A 14,792-nucleotide genomic window follows, 5' to 3' on the forward strand; every position below is an offset into this window, starting at 1 on the left:
CCTCAAAAGAACTATAGGATAATAAGAAAAACAAAGAACATACATAATTAATTCCAGGAAAATTTTAAAAATCAAATTAGTACAAATTTCTATAGTAGTTTAAGAGTGGGAATGATTGCCACCACGATTAGCCATGAAGCCTTCAAGTCAGATATATCCTGGGCTGTGGCTGAGGAGGGAAGGGGGGGAAGTAGTTAGCACACACTTAGTGAGTGCAGTAGCAGAGGGTTAGGGACACTGTTGGGTGTGCACACTTACAGGAGAGCAAAGTTCCAGGGCAGAGAAGACAGCTGAAGTTTGCAGTCATCCAAGGGAACAAGAGTATGTGCAAGACAGTGTGGGAGGGTCTAATCATGGCTTAGGGGTAGAGAGGAGTGTTCCAGTTCAGAACTTAGAAAATAATGGTAAGAAAGACTCAGGTCTTCCTTAGGCTGCTAAAATCAAAATAAAGTAAAATTTAAAAATGAGTAAGCAAGAGATGAAGAAACCAATCATAGATAGCTATGGCAGTAGAAAAGATCTGGGTTCATATTCAGAGTGCGATAGAGGAGATTTAAAAACATGCACTCTTTTTTCAAAGAGAAATGTCAAATGATCGCAAACCCAAAAAGAATTCTTAAAACTTTTTTAAAAGTTTTAAAAATGGGGGGCAGCTAAGTAGCACAAAATGACCACTATAAAGTGGGAAGCACAGGTTGACAATGCTTTCTGAAGCATACTAAAAGAACGACTCTTGAAAAGGAGAAAACTGATAATATAGAAGTAGGAAAATAGTATAATGAAGAAAATGCTAATGGCAATGGTGCCAGTGACTGTTTCAAGAATCCACTGGTTGAGCTCCGTGTTCCCACAAGCCAGATCCAGTAGTGGCTTCACATAACAGAAGAAGTGGTGGATATGGTTGGATCCACAGAATGTCAGGTGGGGAGTCATAATGGAATGGAGCAAGGCATGGAAGAAACCAATCATCCAGGTTACATCAGCCAAGCAGAGGCAAACTTGGTGCTTCATAATAAGTGAATAGCAGAGTGGATTACAGATGGCCACAAAGCAATCAAAGGCCATCACACCCAGAAGGATAGCCTCTGTGCTACCAAGGAAATGGAAGAAGTGGATCTGAGTAATACAGCCCACAAAGGAGATGGTCTTGTGGGTGGAGAGAAAGTCATCTAGCATTTTGGGCAGTGTTACTGTGGAGTAGCAGATGTCCAGACAGGAGAGGTACATGAAGAAATACATGAGGGAATGTAGTTGAGCCTCGGAGATGACAATCACCAGGATGGCACCATTTCCAAGAAGGATGAGGATGTAGATGATGAGAAAAATTGCAAAGAGGTAATATTCCAGTTCCTGAGTGTCTGTTATTCCAAGAAGAACGAACTCATTCAGTGAGGTATGGTTAGGCATTGCTGCAAAAAAAAAAAAAACAAACCCATGATAAAAGTAAGAAGTTCCATCCTGTCTGTAAACTGTGGTTGATCCAGCATTGAATTCTGCTGCTAAAAATGGCACCTTATAATGGCAAGCAAAGTAGTACTTTGAGGCTTGTTTCAGCTATGCAAGTGCCATTGAGCCTTGCCTTTCATTGCGTCAAGGCTTTGTTGGAAAGAGTATACATCTGTGTTGTCCTAAATAGTCCCAAGGGAGTTTGGAGAATTTCCCTGCCTTTAATAGGCCTAATGACATCCCATGGAGCCCACGGTGGGATGAGCTTGCTAAAAGAGTGGAACAGGAAGGACAGGACAGGAAAGATGAAACAGGAAAAAGCAGAACAGGTAAAAGCTTGAGCATGAGCTGGGACCAAGCAGAACTAAGGGAGAGAATGTTTCTGATGTCAGCACTCTGTTTTTCTGAATGTTGTTCTGTGTTGGTGTTGCTTTGTCAGACAGAAGCATTCTGTCTGTTGAATTGTGTTACTTTGTCAGACAGAAGCACTCTGCTGATTTGTGTTGATTTCTCAGACAGAAAGTGAATTGAGATGATAGTGTAAATATTGCTGTAGCCTTGTTGAACTTTGTTCTCCTAGAAACAGAAACTGTGAAGAGTTTGGAGTGGAGCAGTCCCCTTATGGAACAGAAGTGGAGAGCTGACTACCTGTGAATCCAGGCAAGAGTTGGGAGAGCAGCTTACCTGTGGAACCAGGCAAGAACTACATGGTCGGTCCATGGAAGAGGAGCCTTGGGAGTCAGTCTTGAGTCAAAATGAAAGAGAACTTTACTTGGGTACACTCAGTAGTGACTGATGATATTGTAACTTACTGTGACCTAAGGGTGAATGGCCTTTGTACTTTTCACTACCCCTTAAGGATGATTGGCTTAAGGATGATTGCAAGTAACCTGGAGTCAAGATGAAGGAAGACTTGACTTGGGTACTCTATACTGATTGAGGAGATTGTGACTTGCTAAATTATGTTTTGTCTAAGACCGTATGACCACCTTAGTAATAAATTGCTGTGTAATATTGTTGTGAATGCTGTGGTTTAGTTTCTTGAATGTTTTGCTTCAGTTTGTTACTGAATAAATAGAAAGTTCACTATACTATGTGATTAGATTCTTAAAGTTCTTCACAGCAGCAATCCTCAAGAGAGCTGCACCTGATTGACTTTAACACCAAAACATTGGTAAGTGGTTCCTGTTTTCCATGACATCAACCTCACATAGTGAAGAAATCATAGTATCTCTAACCATGTGGAGACCAGGGACTGTGAGCATCATGGGAGCAAGGTCCGTGACTTTCCTAAACTTCAGTCCTCTTCTGCCACCTGCCTCAGTCCTCTACATGAGAAAGAAGCTTAATAAATACTTTTGGAATTTAATCAAATTAACTGAATTAAAGTGAACATCCATGGGATGACTTCACCATCACTATCAAAAAAGACAAGACCCAGAATACAAATATAGCCGTCAGTAGAACTTGAAGCAGAGAGCAAAGAGCCTTTACTGAAGAAGTAACTTCACCAATATGTTTTCTCATACTATCTGGCCACTGAGATAATGGTTGCTGTGAGATGGACTCCCAGGCCTATTCCTCCTCCCATATTCTATAACCCTGCTTTTCCCAGTCCCACTGATGTACACCCTCAGTTTTAATAATAGGTTACTAGGCAATAAATTTTCTGGTTTTCCTTTAGTAGTCTAATTTTCATTCTACATTGCAAAAGTTGTCTCTTACCTGTTCAAACTCTTGAAACAATTATCTTCTTGCCCAGCCCTATCATCTAGTGTTAAATTCTCAATAACTTACAGTGCCATTTTTAATGACAGAAAGATAATCATGAAGAAGGGTGAATGAGAAGAGTGCCATAAAATATATTCTTAATCACATAGAAATGATGTTTAGGTTTTTTCTATTCATTTTTGTTGGTACTACTGCTCCCCATATAGCCAGATATCTGAAACTTCATGGTAGGAGTATCATTGTTTTAAAATAAAAAGAGGCAACAAATGAAACAATAATAATGTTCCCAAGGTAAAACATAACAAATATCTGAACTGTCCCCTTGGGATGAGGAGAGGACTCAATGAAATAAAACATAAATTCCTTTGCAACTCTAAACAACTTCAACAGAGGATCTTTAAAATCCTTATAACTTAAAAATGCTTTGAAAGAGGCAAATTTTTTTTCAGCCAATCAGAAGGCACCAAGCTTATTAGAAAAGAGTCAGGAAATTATAACTTTCACGCTAAATGGACTTCCTGATTCTATGGAAAGAATGCAAGTAATAAGCTTTCCCAGAGACCTTCCATGAAAACTACAACATCTAGACCTCCTTTCTGCCACAAATGACTTGCTGCCTTGTGTGTTTTCACTGTGGTATGGAAACTAAGGAACCTTGTGAATAAGAAAAAAAAAGACCATAGAAGAGAGATAGAAGAAGCAGAGATTTAGATGGAATGAAAGGGGTATGTGAGTGTGTATGTGTGTTTGGGTGTGTGTGTGTGTGTAAAAAAATCATAGCTGTGTTTCTAATGATAAAATCCTAATCTCCTTCTCTTTTCATATTCAATTACACACAATTACACACAACCGGTTGCAATTTTTCTTTGTTTAAGTGGTCATTTTACTGTTTCCTGGGCTTCCTCAAGGAGAGTGCTTGATTGGCAGGTCTACACGTACTCAGACTAACAGCTCTTCCTGACTTTTTTTTCTCTTGAAACCAAGAGGCTCTTAAAGAATTACTTCTAAATGAAGCATTACTCTAAATTGCTACATTATCTAACAGTATAATGTTAGCCTCAGCACCACGCCCAATCAGTGATCTTCACCAACAATTAACATCAAAATGTCTTTGCTTTCTGGGGGAAAATGTCCATAAAGCTTGAGGAGATACTACCCTGCATACTGCAAAAGCCCTGGATGTGAAGATAAAGAACTAGGGTTGAATTCTATTTCTGCCACTTGTTTATTACCTTAATGGTCACTTAAACCTTTTGAACTCTTTATCACTAGGTTTGTCAGGGGACAGGAACTCAAATCCTGATTTTTCTATTTACTACCTATAATACTTTGAAACATTTAAACTCTGGGCCTCGGTTACTTAATCATAAAATCAGGGTATTGGACTAGGTGATATCTGATGACCCACCTGATACTAAACCTTCTAGTCGATAAAGTAGGAGTGGAAATATATGCAATATTTTCTTGAGATTATTGAGGAACAAGTTACAGTGGGAAAAAATGCTGCATTTAGCATTATTTGAGTTCAAATCCCAGGGCTGTCACTCACTCCCCATGTGACCTGAGAATCTACTGAAACTCAGTATCACTTAAACTCTCAGGACCACAATTTGTTCATCTTTCAAATAAGGAGTTTTGACTATAATTACCTCTAAGTGTTTCTTCTTCCAAGTCTAAATGTATGATTCTACATTCTCCTGAATCTTAGTGTCTTCCCTGTGAGATTACCTACAATTTACTGGGTCTATATCTTGCTTGTACACAATTGTTTGCACATTGTCTTACTCACTAGACTATGAGCTTTGTGTGTTAACAAGACCTGGCACAATGTCTGGAACATAATAGGTGCTAAAGAAAAACTATTTGACTAAATAACTTCACTACATTTTTCTCTTGTTCTGAGAAAGAAAATTATATATGTGTGAGTGTGCATATAGTTATATATGTGTGTGTTTGAGTGTATAATATATATACATATTCATATAAAGGACCTTATGAACCATAAAAATGTTAAATAAATGCTAATCTTATAGAGCATTCAAATAGAAGTTTGGACCAACACTGATGGCCCAAACTCTGACTCATGGAGTGAATGCAATTCCATTACCCAGAGACTGGAAAGTTAGCTATTATAAATCAGTAAGGAAGAGTTATCTCCCCCTTTTAAAAAAAGAGCTTCACCTCAGGTTTAAAATATAAATCTATTTCTCTATGGTTTAGAGGAAACAAAAGGCTTATTTTCTGTACTATTTTAGAAGGTGCAATTTAAAGACCTCCTCAGGTTCATCTTGTTTAGACAAATCTAGAACTAAATAAATGGATGATCATGGTAAGGGGATAAACTCTCCCTTCCTACTAGGACCTACTAGGTCAAATAATTCTTGAAGTAAGAAATTAGAAAATATTGTGAAGGTCAAATAATGTTTAAAAACTGATTATATAAGAAGCAAAGGGGAAAAAATTAGCAGGCTTAAATTCTACAGAAAATGCATTCTTATGATGGGGGGTTGGCAATAGGTTATACAGGAACTCTGATCCTTATCACCAACCAGAATGCTTGTGATTCAGTCTGGAAAGAATTCAGTAGGCTCAAGCAGACTTGGAGTCAGAATTGTAAAAGTTTATTGTTATGCTTTACAGTGGGCAAGAGTTCTTAGGTCACCTGCAAACTTAAAGAAGACATAGGCATAGTTTTTAAGGAGTTGAGGCAATTAATCAGATGTCAATTATGCTAACTAGGTGAGTAAGGGTAGGATTAGGGAGGAGTTAAGGAGTGGTCAGTGCTTGAAGGAACATGCACTTTTAATATCAACTGTGCAGGCGTATTGCCCATAATTCACTGGGAAATAGCCCAAGGGGGTGCTACCTGGAGGTGTGGTTTTAGGCCTGAAACATAACTAAGTCAGCTAGCGGTCAAGGGCTGACTGAGAAGTGCCTAGTCTGTCACCCATCGGTGTCATGTTTGACAAGATGGATGTTGGGAACCAAGGCTAACAGAGACTCAGTATGTGTATAATTGGCTAAGAAGTTACCCTATAGATAGTGCTTTGAAGGATTCATGGGTGCAGCTGACCACTTTTTAAGCTAAAATGTTTATAGATGGTTTAGTAACGGATTCATAGGTGTAGCTTGTTATTGTTCCAAGCAGAGATAAAAAATTCATGGGTTGTTGCTGGGCAGAGTGCTAGCAGGGGGAAGGGGTAGAGTTAATGCTCTAAGGTTGGTGAGGGGGAAATGTGATTTTACAGACTGGTTTTACAAATTGATTTCACAAACTGATGTTACAAATTGATATTACAAACTAATATTACAAACATAGATCCCAAGCACCCCATCACTTACATTGTTCAATTATTGCCCAATATTATAGACTATTTAATAGAAGTAAAGTAAATGACATTTCTTCTAGATGTGCCATTTTTCCACTGAGAATACTACATAGGTTTTAAAGGCTAATCCACAGGCAGGAGGAACACAACAGCATGCTTATTTTCACTGCTGCTATTCAGGGGTCCAGGGATCATCACTGTGTCTATAACATCTGAAGACTAGCAACACTTGCTTTTTAACAAACCTAATTATATGATAAGTCATCACGACAGCTAAATATTCTCAAGACTGTCTTCTTTTTCATTTTATTGATGTATTTCCTTTTATCTCATATTCATTACCTAATATGTCCCTCCTCTTCCACTCCCACACCCATAAACATTTTAAAAGTTTTTTTCTAAGTAACTATTTCAAGTAGGTTTTGTCAAATAAGTCTTCTTCACAATGTAGTTTATGTTCTCTGATTCATCCAACAGTGGGTTATTGAGTTCAGTTGTCTCTAATTTCATATTATCTTGTCTGGACCACTGATTGTTTTTCTATTTTTTTAGCTGGTACCAGAGAATTTTGATTATGTTATGCTATATCTTATTATATTATACTTTGTAGTATAATTTGGGGGTCTAGAAATACTAGGCCATCTCCATTCCTATTTTTTCATTATTTCTCTTGAGATCCTAGACATTCCATTGCTGAAAATGAATTATATTATAATTCTGTTTAGTTCTAGAGAATGTAGTTCTTTGTTAGTTTGATTTTTAAAACACTGAACCTATACATAAGTATACTTAATGTAATCATCTTATTATATTGGAATGGTTGAGGCAGGAGCAATAAAATTCCCTACAGTCATTTAAGATACTATTTCTTTAAAAAGTATTGTGTAATAGTATTTGAAAATATCTTGATATATCTTGGTAGGTTGATTCCTGGGTATTTTATACATTATGGAATTATTTTTCAATGGAGTACTCTTTCTATTGTTTATCCTGGATTTTATTTTTATTACATAGAAATACTAATGATTTAAGTGATTAGTATGTATCCATTTAATTGCCAAACCAACTATTTGTTTCAGTTATTCTCTTTGTTGATGCTTTGGGGTTTTCTAAATGAGCTGCTATGTCATTTGCAACTGGAGGTAATGTCATCTTTTATTTGACAATGTTGATTTTTAGTTTTAATTTCTTGCTCCTGTCAAGTAATATTTCTAAAACAATATCATATAGTAGGTTGGGTAGAACATATCCTTGCTTTACACCTGAATTTATTAGGAAAACACTATTTGCATCATTTAAATAATGCCAGTTTCCTTATTTTAAATGTACGCTTTTATTACAGGTCCTTCCTTTACTGTGCTCTTAGATTTTCTAATACAAAAGTCTCGTTTTTCAAGTCTCATTCTGCCTCTATTGATATAACAATTTGATTTAGGGTCATAATTGATTAGTTATGTAAATTGTTTTCCTAATGTTGAAATTTACATTCTGACATATCTCATCCGAATCCAATCTGGTCAAAATGAAAATTATTTTAGAAACAGTGTTCTAGTATTTTTGATGGGCTTTCCATTTTATCCATCATATTCATGCACTATTTTGGTATATAATTTTCTTTTTTTCTCTATTCCTGGGTTAGATATCAAGACCATATTACTCTAACAAAAGAAATTTGGATGACTAGTTTCTTTTTTAATGTTTAATAATTTATGGAACATGTTTATTAATTGTTCCTTAAACATTTGATAAAATGTGTCTACAATTCTACCTAGTCCAATGTTTTTTTTTTCCCTTTTTGATCTTGATTTTTAAAGAACTATTATAATCATTTATTTAGTATCTTCTCTGTGCCATCCACTGTGCTAATCACTAAGAATACAAAGACAAAAGCAAAATAGTATCTGTCCTGAAGGCAATTACATTCTATTGAATACTGTGACACAAATGTTTGTTAGTTGTTTGACAGCTATTTGAAGAATTGGTGCTTCAGACATGGGTTGAATTGACTGAATTCTAAAGTACCAAAGAACTCTGAGGCTTTATAAATTTAATCTAGATGTACAAGCTGGGCAACCATGCAAGCTCCATTGCTGAAATTTTAACATGAAGGAGAGTTTCCCTCAGTCACAATGGATGCCTTCTAATGAATACAAGTGAAAAACAAGGATATATCATATCCCAAACTATTACTTACATAATTCCATAAATGCTAATGAGGATAGCCAAGATAGCAAAGTGGTAGGAATAACTACACCAATTTCCTATCCACAAGCTCCTCCAAAGAGTCTTAGAAAATGCACTAAGACAAGTGGTGATTTGTCCAATCCAGCTCTAAATAAGGACACAGACAAAGAGGTCAATAGACACTAGGGATATGATTGGGTCAGGAGCATGCCCCCTGTAAGCAATGTAGCACCCAGGGAAAGGCTATGCATGAAAGCCAGAGGAGGTGTGAGACTCATACCAAGTCACCCCTAAATTCTTACCAGTGTACTGAGACAGAGGAAGGATTGAACTGGCATTTTTGCCACTTACTACTTGTTTCTGAGTCACAGATGCAGAATGGACTTGCATATATGGGTGGCGATCCAGGTAGGGAAGCCTTGAGAGCTGTATCAAGAAATGACGAAGTTCAGAAGTTCCAGTAGCCATGTGGCTCAGACCATAGTCTGAGAGGTCTCATAAGAAAGAAGTCTGGGAACCAAGCCAAGAAGGAGGAATAAAAACAGGGACTTGCTTGGGCTCTCCCCTAAACCCCTCCAAATGCTGGTAAAAAAAAAATGACACAAACAAATTCTATAGCTGCATAACCCACAAAATGACAGAGTGAAAAAAATCTCCAACCCAAGAAAATGTGGAAGGACAACAGGAAAAGTCAATCACACCGGGAAGAGAGTGGAGCACAGTCCAGCATGGGCCATGCTAGCACAGACAGGGCCAGAGCAAGCTTCAGGGGACTGAATCACGGGCAGCTGTGGCAGTTTCCAGACTTCTCAACCCACAAATGCCAAAGATAGCATAGAAGGTCAGTAGAAAAACTGTGAGACCTGGTTTAAAGAACAGCATGGTCTGACCCCAATTACAGGGAAGTGGAGGTGGCAGCAGCAGCAGTGGCTGCTTCTGGAGATCTGGGTCAACAAATGGTGAGGGCATTGAGCAGCTGATCAGACAGGGATTGCAGGAATCTCTTTGCTGGCACTGAGGCAGGCTTCTCTTACTTTGTCCTGCTTGGATCTGGTTTGCAGTCCTGGGTGGCTATCCTGGATTGAGGAGGAGAGCTGGTATGGCAGAGCTTGTGACTGAAGTGGAGAGGGAATCATCACAGTTCCAAGGCAGAAAAGAGTGCTTGGGGTCACTCATAGACCATACTGAAGGCCAGGAGATGAGTAAACACCTCTCCTTTGAACATACCACCTTGGAAGAGCTGAAAATTTACAGGCCCCTAGAAGTGTTCTACCTTGACAAAAAAGCTAGAAAGTCAAATATTTGACTCGGAAGATGAGCAAACAGCATGAAAAAACTCAGACTAGGGGGTGGAGTCAAGATGGAGGAGTAGAAGCAGGACCTCTGCTGGGATCCGGCTTCCACCTTCCCCAATCCATGTAAAAGAGGACTAGATGAAACTGAAAAATAGCTGTCAATAATCCTCCACAGGAATAAAGAACATATGTAAATGTGGGAGGGACAGGGAAGAAATATAAAGGTAAACTGGAATAGCACTCCCTTCAAAGTTAATTCCCCCAAGCACCATTAAAATTGACAGACCAAGTCCCTAAAAAGCAATTGATTAATGTTCTTTTTCCCCCTTTAGAGCTCTAGGGGTATTCCTGAGGAGCTAAATGCTCTAGGAGCATCACTCAAAATCTCATCGGTATGCTCCCCATTAATTATCACCAGAAGCTGTATATTCTGGAAAGACTGTTTCCTGTGATTATTTAACTGAGCACAAAAAGAATTCAGCTAGCTTATTTTACATAGAATAAACTTGATGCTCTTCCTAAGGGGAACTATTAAAAAGATTCTTAAGAGACTTTCATCAGTTTCCTAAGTGAATTGAATGCTATGAAGCAGAATATCTAGACAAATAAAGAGGAAGTATCAAGTCTTATATTGCAAGTTGAAGGTACTCTCTCCATTGCAAAATAATCTACTCTCATGTCTTTGTTCTTGAACCAAGCCTCCTGGCCTCCCCTCTTTACATCCTCTACTGTTTTGGTTCAATAACTAACCCTAACCTCAACCCTGTTCAGGGATATACACCAATTTTTTTGTATATTCTTCAGTTTTCTATGAACAGAGCTAACTTGGACTGACTACAGAATGGCTTCAAAAGCATCTTGACCATCTCATAGTAAGAATGTGAGGATCAAATGAGATAATGTATATAAATTCCTTTGCAACAACAACAACATGAAAGTAACAAATTGAAAAACATAAATGTAATGGAATATCACTGCAAAATAGCATTGAATCTTCTTGTTGAGAATGTCTAAGTCAAGGCAAGAATCATATTGTGCATGAAGAATAATAATCCTAGTTGTGTTGAGAGAAATGAGCTGAAGGACTGAGATAAAGGGGATAAAAATATGAATGTTTTTCCATCATTCTCTTTCTTCATGAAGAAATGAACAGAGAAGAATACTTACGTACATGTATATGTGTGGCTGTATACAAACAGCTTCCAAGAGAGAAATGTGAATTTTTTCCTTCTTTTGAGGATAAAACAGAAAGATGATGGGCACTGGCATAGTGGAATACACTAATAAAAAAAAGTAATCATTAAGATGAGGCATATGCATTGAAAGAAGTTCAAGCAAGAGGTAAACTGGATTGAAGGTAAGGAATGAAGTTGTCAAGAACCACAGGCTAGGACAGACTAAAGGGAAAATGGAAGGAACTGGGAGGGAGGACTTACATAATCATAGGTCTCAGTGTTGTATAAAGGACTTAGAGATCTTTTAATAGTCTCTGGATCTTTAAATAGGAAGGTCCTTGAACAAACAATTTGTCCATCTTGGATTATAGAAAGCATGTGCAAAATTCTATTATTAATTCAATCATCTACAGATTGTAGAGTGAGCCAGTATTTAGCATTGTGAAAAAGACTTATGTAGATTCACCCAGAATGTATTAAACTACCTTCCACAAAAGAGATGGAAAGCATCTCCTATACAGTTTTGGTTGGCAAAGCTTTTCTAGGAACAGTCTAGAAAGATGACAATCAGACAGTTTTAATAACAAGAGAATGAAGTCAAGGGGGTAATCAAGGTTGAGCTGCAATACTGGGTTATCACTCAGCAATACCTTCTAATCTAACAGTCTGTTGTAATGGGACTGTAATTTTTTTTTTAAGCAATAGCAGTTAAGTAACTTGCTCAAGGTTACACGGCCAGTTATTTCTGGGTGTAGTGCTGAGTATCTGAGCCCGGATTTGATCAAGGTCATCCCGACACTGGAGCCGGTTCTCTTACTCGCTGAGCCACCTGGCCGCCCCTGGGACTGTAAATTTTTAAGATCTTCCCTGCCACTAGGCTACAGTGCACCTGGAGCCTGGGGTGGGAGGCTTGTTTTTCAGTAGATACTTTTTGATTGGCTAGTGGTTCCAGAAAGTTGTTACATTCTCTGAGCCAGGAGAAGGCTATATAAACCCTGATTTGAGGTTTTGTTTTGGGGCTCACTTTGAGAAGTGTTCTGTGAATTGATCAGATGAGACTCTGGGAAGCCATTGTTGAGAGCCCCCTGGCTTTGAAAAACCTAGATGTTGATTTGGTATGGATGTAATGGTTGGACAGTTTGGAAACCTGTCTACTTGATCTGTTTCTCTGTCTTCATAATTCTGTCTGTATACTCTGAAGTTCAGGGTGCTGACCTTTTTCCCCTGAACTAGGTAAATGATACATATTTGACTGATTAAGTAAGCTTGTTAACCCATTTTGAGTTGCTTTCCTTTAACAAAGCAGATCTAAGAACCTGTGCTGGCAGCCACCCTGGGGTGTTTGCTGATACATCTGGTAAGTATTGAACTGAGAAGTACAAAATATGAGATTTCTACAAGATTCTCTCACATGATCACATTTCAAATCCAGGTATTAGAAAGGTCCTAAAATATGGCAAATATGGCAAACTTTGAAAGGCAGTGGAAGAGCTTATTGACTATAGAATAATCACTATGAGTTTTTAATATTCAATAAGAAACTTCTTATCCATCTTATGATATGCTGCCTGCCTCTGTAAGAGTAATGCAGCTCAAGAGCACAAGAGACTTAAGTAAAAAGGTCTCTAGGGTGTCAGAAAATCCTGATTAGATAACTTTTAAAAGGATGTTTTCTATGAATAAACAGGAGACAATATCCTGAAGGATTTTGTCTTCTGAGTTTGTTTCTTCTTGCTCCCTCATTTCCTACATGTTCCATTTTTCCTGTTCAATTTCAGAACCCTAGACAGTAGCAAATTTCTCAGAAATATCATGCTCCTTATTCTCTACTGCTAACATGCTTACCTTTACAACAATACACCTGCCACACTCCTTTTGAGGAGCAAAGAAAATAACACATCTTAATTTCCCATATCTTCATATATTGTTCCTTTCTTATCAGATTCCTATTAGCAAAATAGTATTGATTTCATGAAGTGAACAAAAAAAACTGATAATGAATTCTTAAAGCAAAGAAACCCGGTAGCCCTATGGTTGTAAAAACAATAATAATAACTCATTTATTTTTTTGCTTAGAGGTTGTCATGAACCTTTTTGTACAACAACTCTGAAATAGATATAAAAAACTACGACAGTTTGTACATGAAGAAATTGAGACAGCATAGGAAAGTACCATGCCCATAATCACACAATTGGAAACTTTAAGAATTAGTATTCAATTCCACATCTCCTGATTCTAAATCTCTCTATCATCAAGAAACACTTATTAAGTACTATTATGTACACTACACAAAGCACTTGGAATTTAAAAACAAAATAGAAATGATGTCTGAACTCAATGATCTTAAATTTTGAAGAGAGTGATAACATATACATATATAAATATAAGGCATATTAAAATCAAATATTAGGAAACTTAGTTAGAAGAAAACATTAGCATTGAGGAACCAGGAAAAGCCTCCAGAAGGTTGCATCAACTAAATCTAAAAAGGGCACTAGGGGTTGCATGAGTTAAAAGTAAGGGAGGGATCTTCTAAGTCTGGTGGACAGCTGTGAAAGCATTGTGGGGTCAGAATCAGCAAATAAGCCAAATATGGACAAATCATAGAGGACATGAATGGTAATGGTGTGTAGTTTGACTAGAAAAGTCAAAAAGAATAGCCAACTCGTGAAGATCTTTAAATAGCAAAAAAAGAAGTTTGTGTTTTTGTGAGAGGTAATAGGAAACTGAGAAAGTTTCTTGAATTCAGAGTGACTTCATGCCTTTTGCTATATACTACACTGCTTTTTAAGGTTTTTTGCCAATTTTATAATCTTTTCATTCATTCAATAGTTACATATTGTTTCTTATTATTTATTAATACTATTCATTAGTTAATATTCATTTTATTACTACTATGTATGAGTTATTAGCAACTGTAGAGAAAGAATGATAAGATAATCTATCCCTTCAAAAGAACTATAGAATAATAGGAGAAATAAGCAACATAAGTAAATAATTCAAGGAAAAATTTAAAAATCAAATAAGTACAAATTGTTATAGAAGTTCAAGAGTGGGAAGGATTGCCACCAGGACAGCCATGAAGTCTTCAAGCCAGGGTCACTCTCAAATTGTTCACAATGGCAAGATGAATTCCCAAACCCACAGGGTTGGGAACTGATAGTCTGACCTTGTGTAGGGATCAGAAACAGGTTCTAACTAACAGTTCTATCCCTCAGTACTGTCTATTTATGGATCTGGAATTGACTGAAAAGGGAACTTGAATCTAGGAATGGAATTCTAAAGGAAGGAGTGGTCACAGCCCCTAAGTTGTATATTGAACAAAGAGCAAGTACAGAAGCAAGATAGCATCTGGGTGTCTGTGTTTCCTGAAATGGAATGGGAAAGGGGTTAGTTTCAGCCCACAGCTAAATCTGAAGCCAGAAGCAAAATGACTAGGGCAGGTCTCCCAGAACAAAGGAGAGTATGCAGTTCTGTCAACACAATTGTCATAGAAAACATATTGAGGGAAGATTTAAGAACCTATATGAAATCCATGACAAAAAAAAAGACCAAAAAATCACATTTCAAAAGAAAATTGTCCAGATTTCTTATAACCAAATGGCAAACCAAGAAGAGAAAGAATCTACCA

General features: G+C 37.3%; 1 protein-coding gene across 1 annotated transcript; it reads right to left on the reverse strand.

The window, feature by feature from the left end:
• Positions 1-636: 636 nt before the first annotated feature.
• On the reverse strand, positions 637-1,407 carry LOC138150177 (olfactory receptor 12D1-like). The gene has a single exon (XM_069073636.1). It carries the CDS (start codon positions 1,405-1,407, stop codon positions 637-639), a length of 771 nt encoding a protein of 256 aa, XP_068929737.1.
• Between the last annotated feature and the right edge of the window lie 13,385 nt (positions 1,408-14,792).

The sequence above is a fragment of the Petaurus breviceps genome, unplaced genomic scaffold (genome assembly GCF_028583685.1).
Source record: "Petaurus breviceps papuanus isolate PSGF00001 unplaced genomic scaffold, PetGlider_PUasm1.0 90865, whole genome shotgun sequence".
Lineage (NCBI taxonomy): Eukaryota > Metazoa > Chordata > Mammalia > Diprotodontia > Petauridae > Petaurus > Petaurus breviceps.

Excerpts from the sequence above, each read along its gene's own strand:
- LOC138150177 (XM_069073636.1), bottom strand. The coding sequence starts at position 1,407 with ATGCCTAACCATACCTCACTGAATGAGTTCGTTCTTCTTGGAATAACA.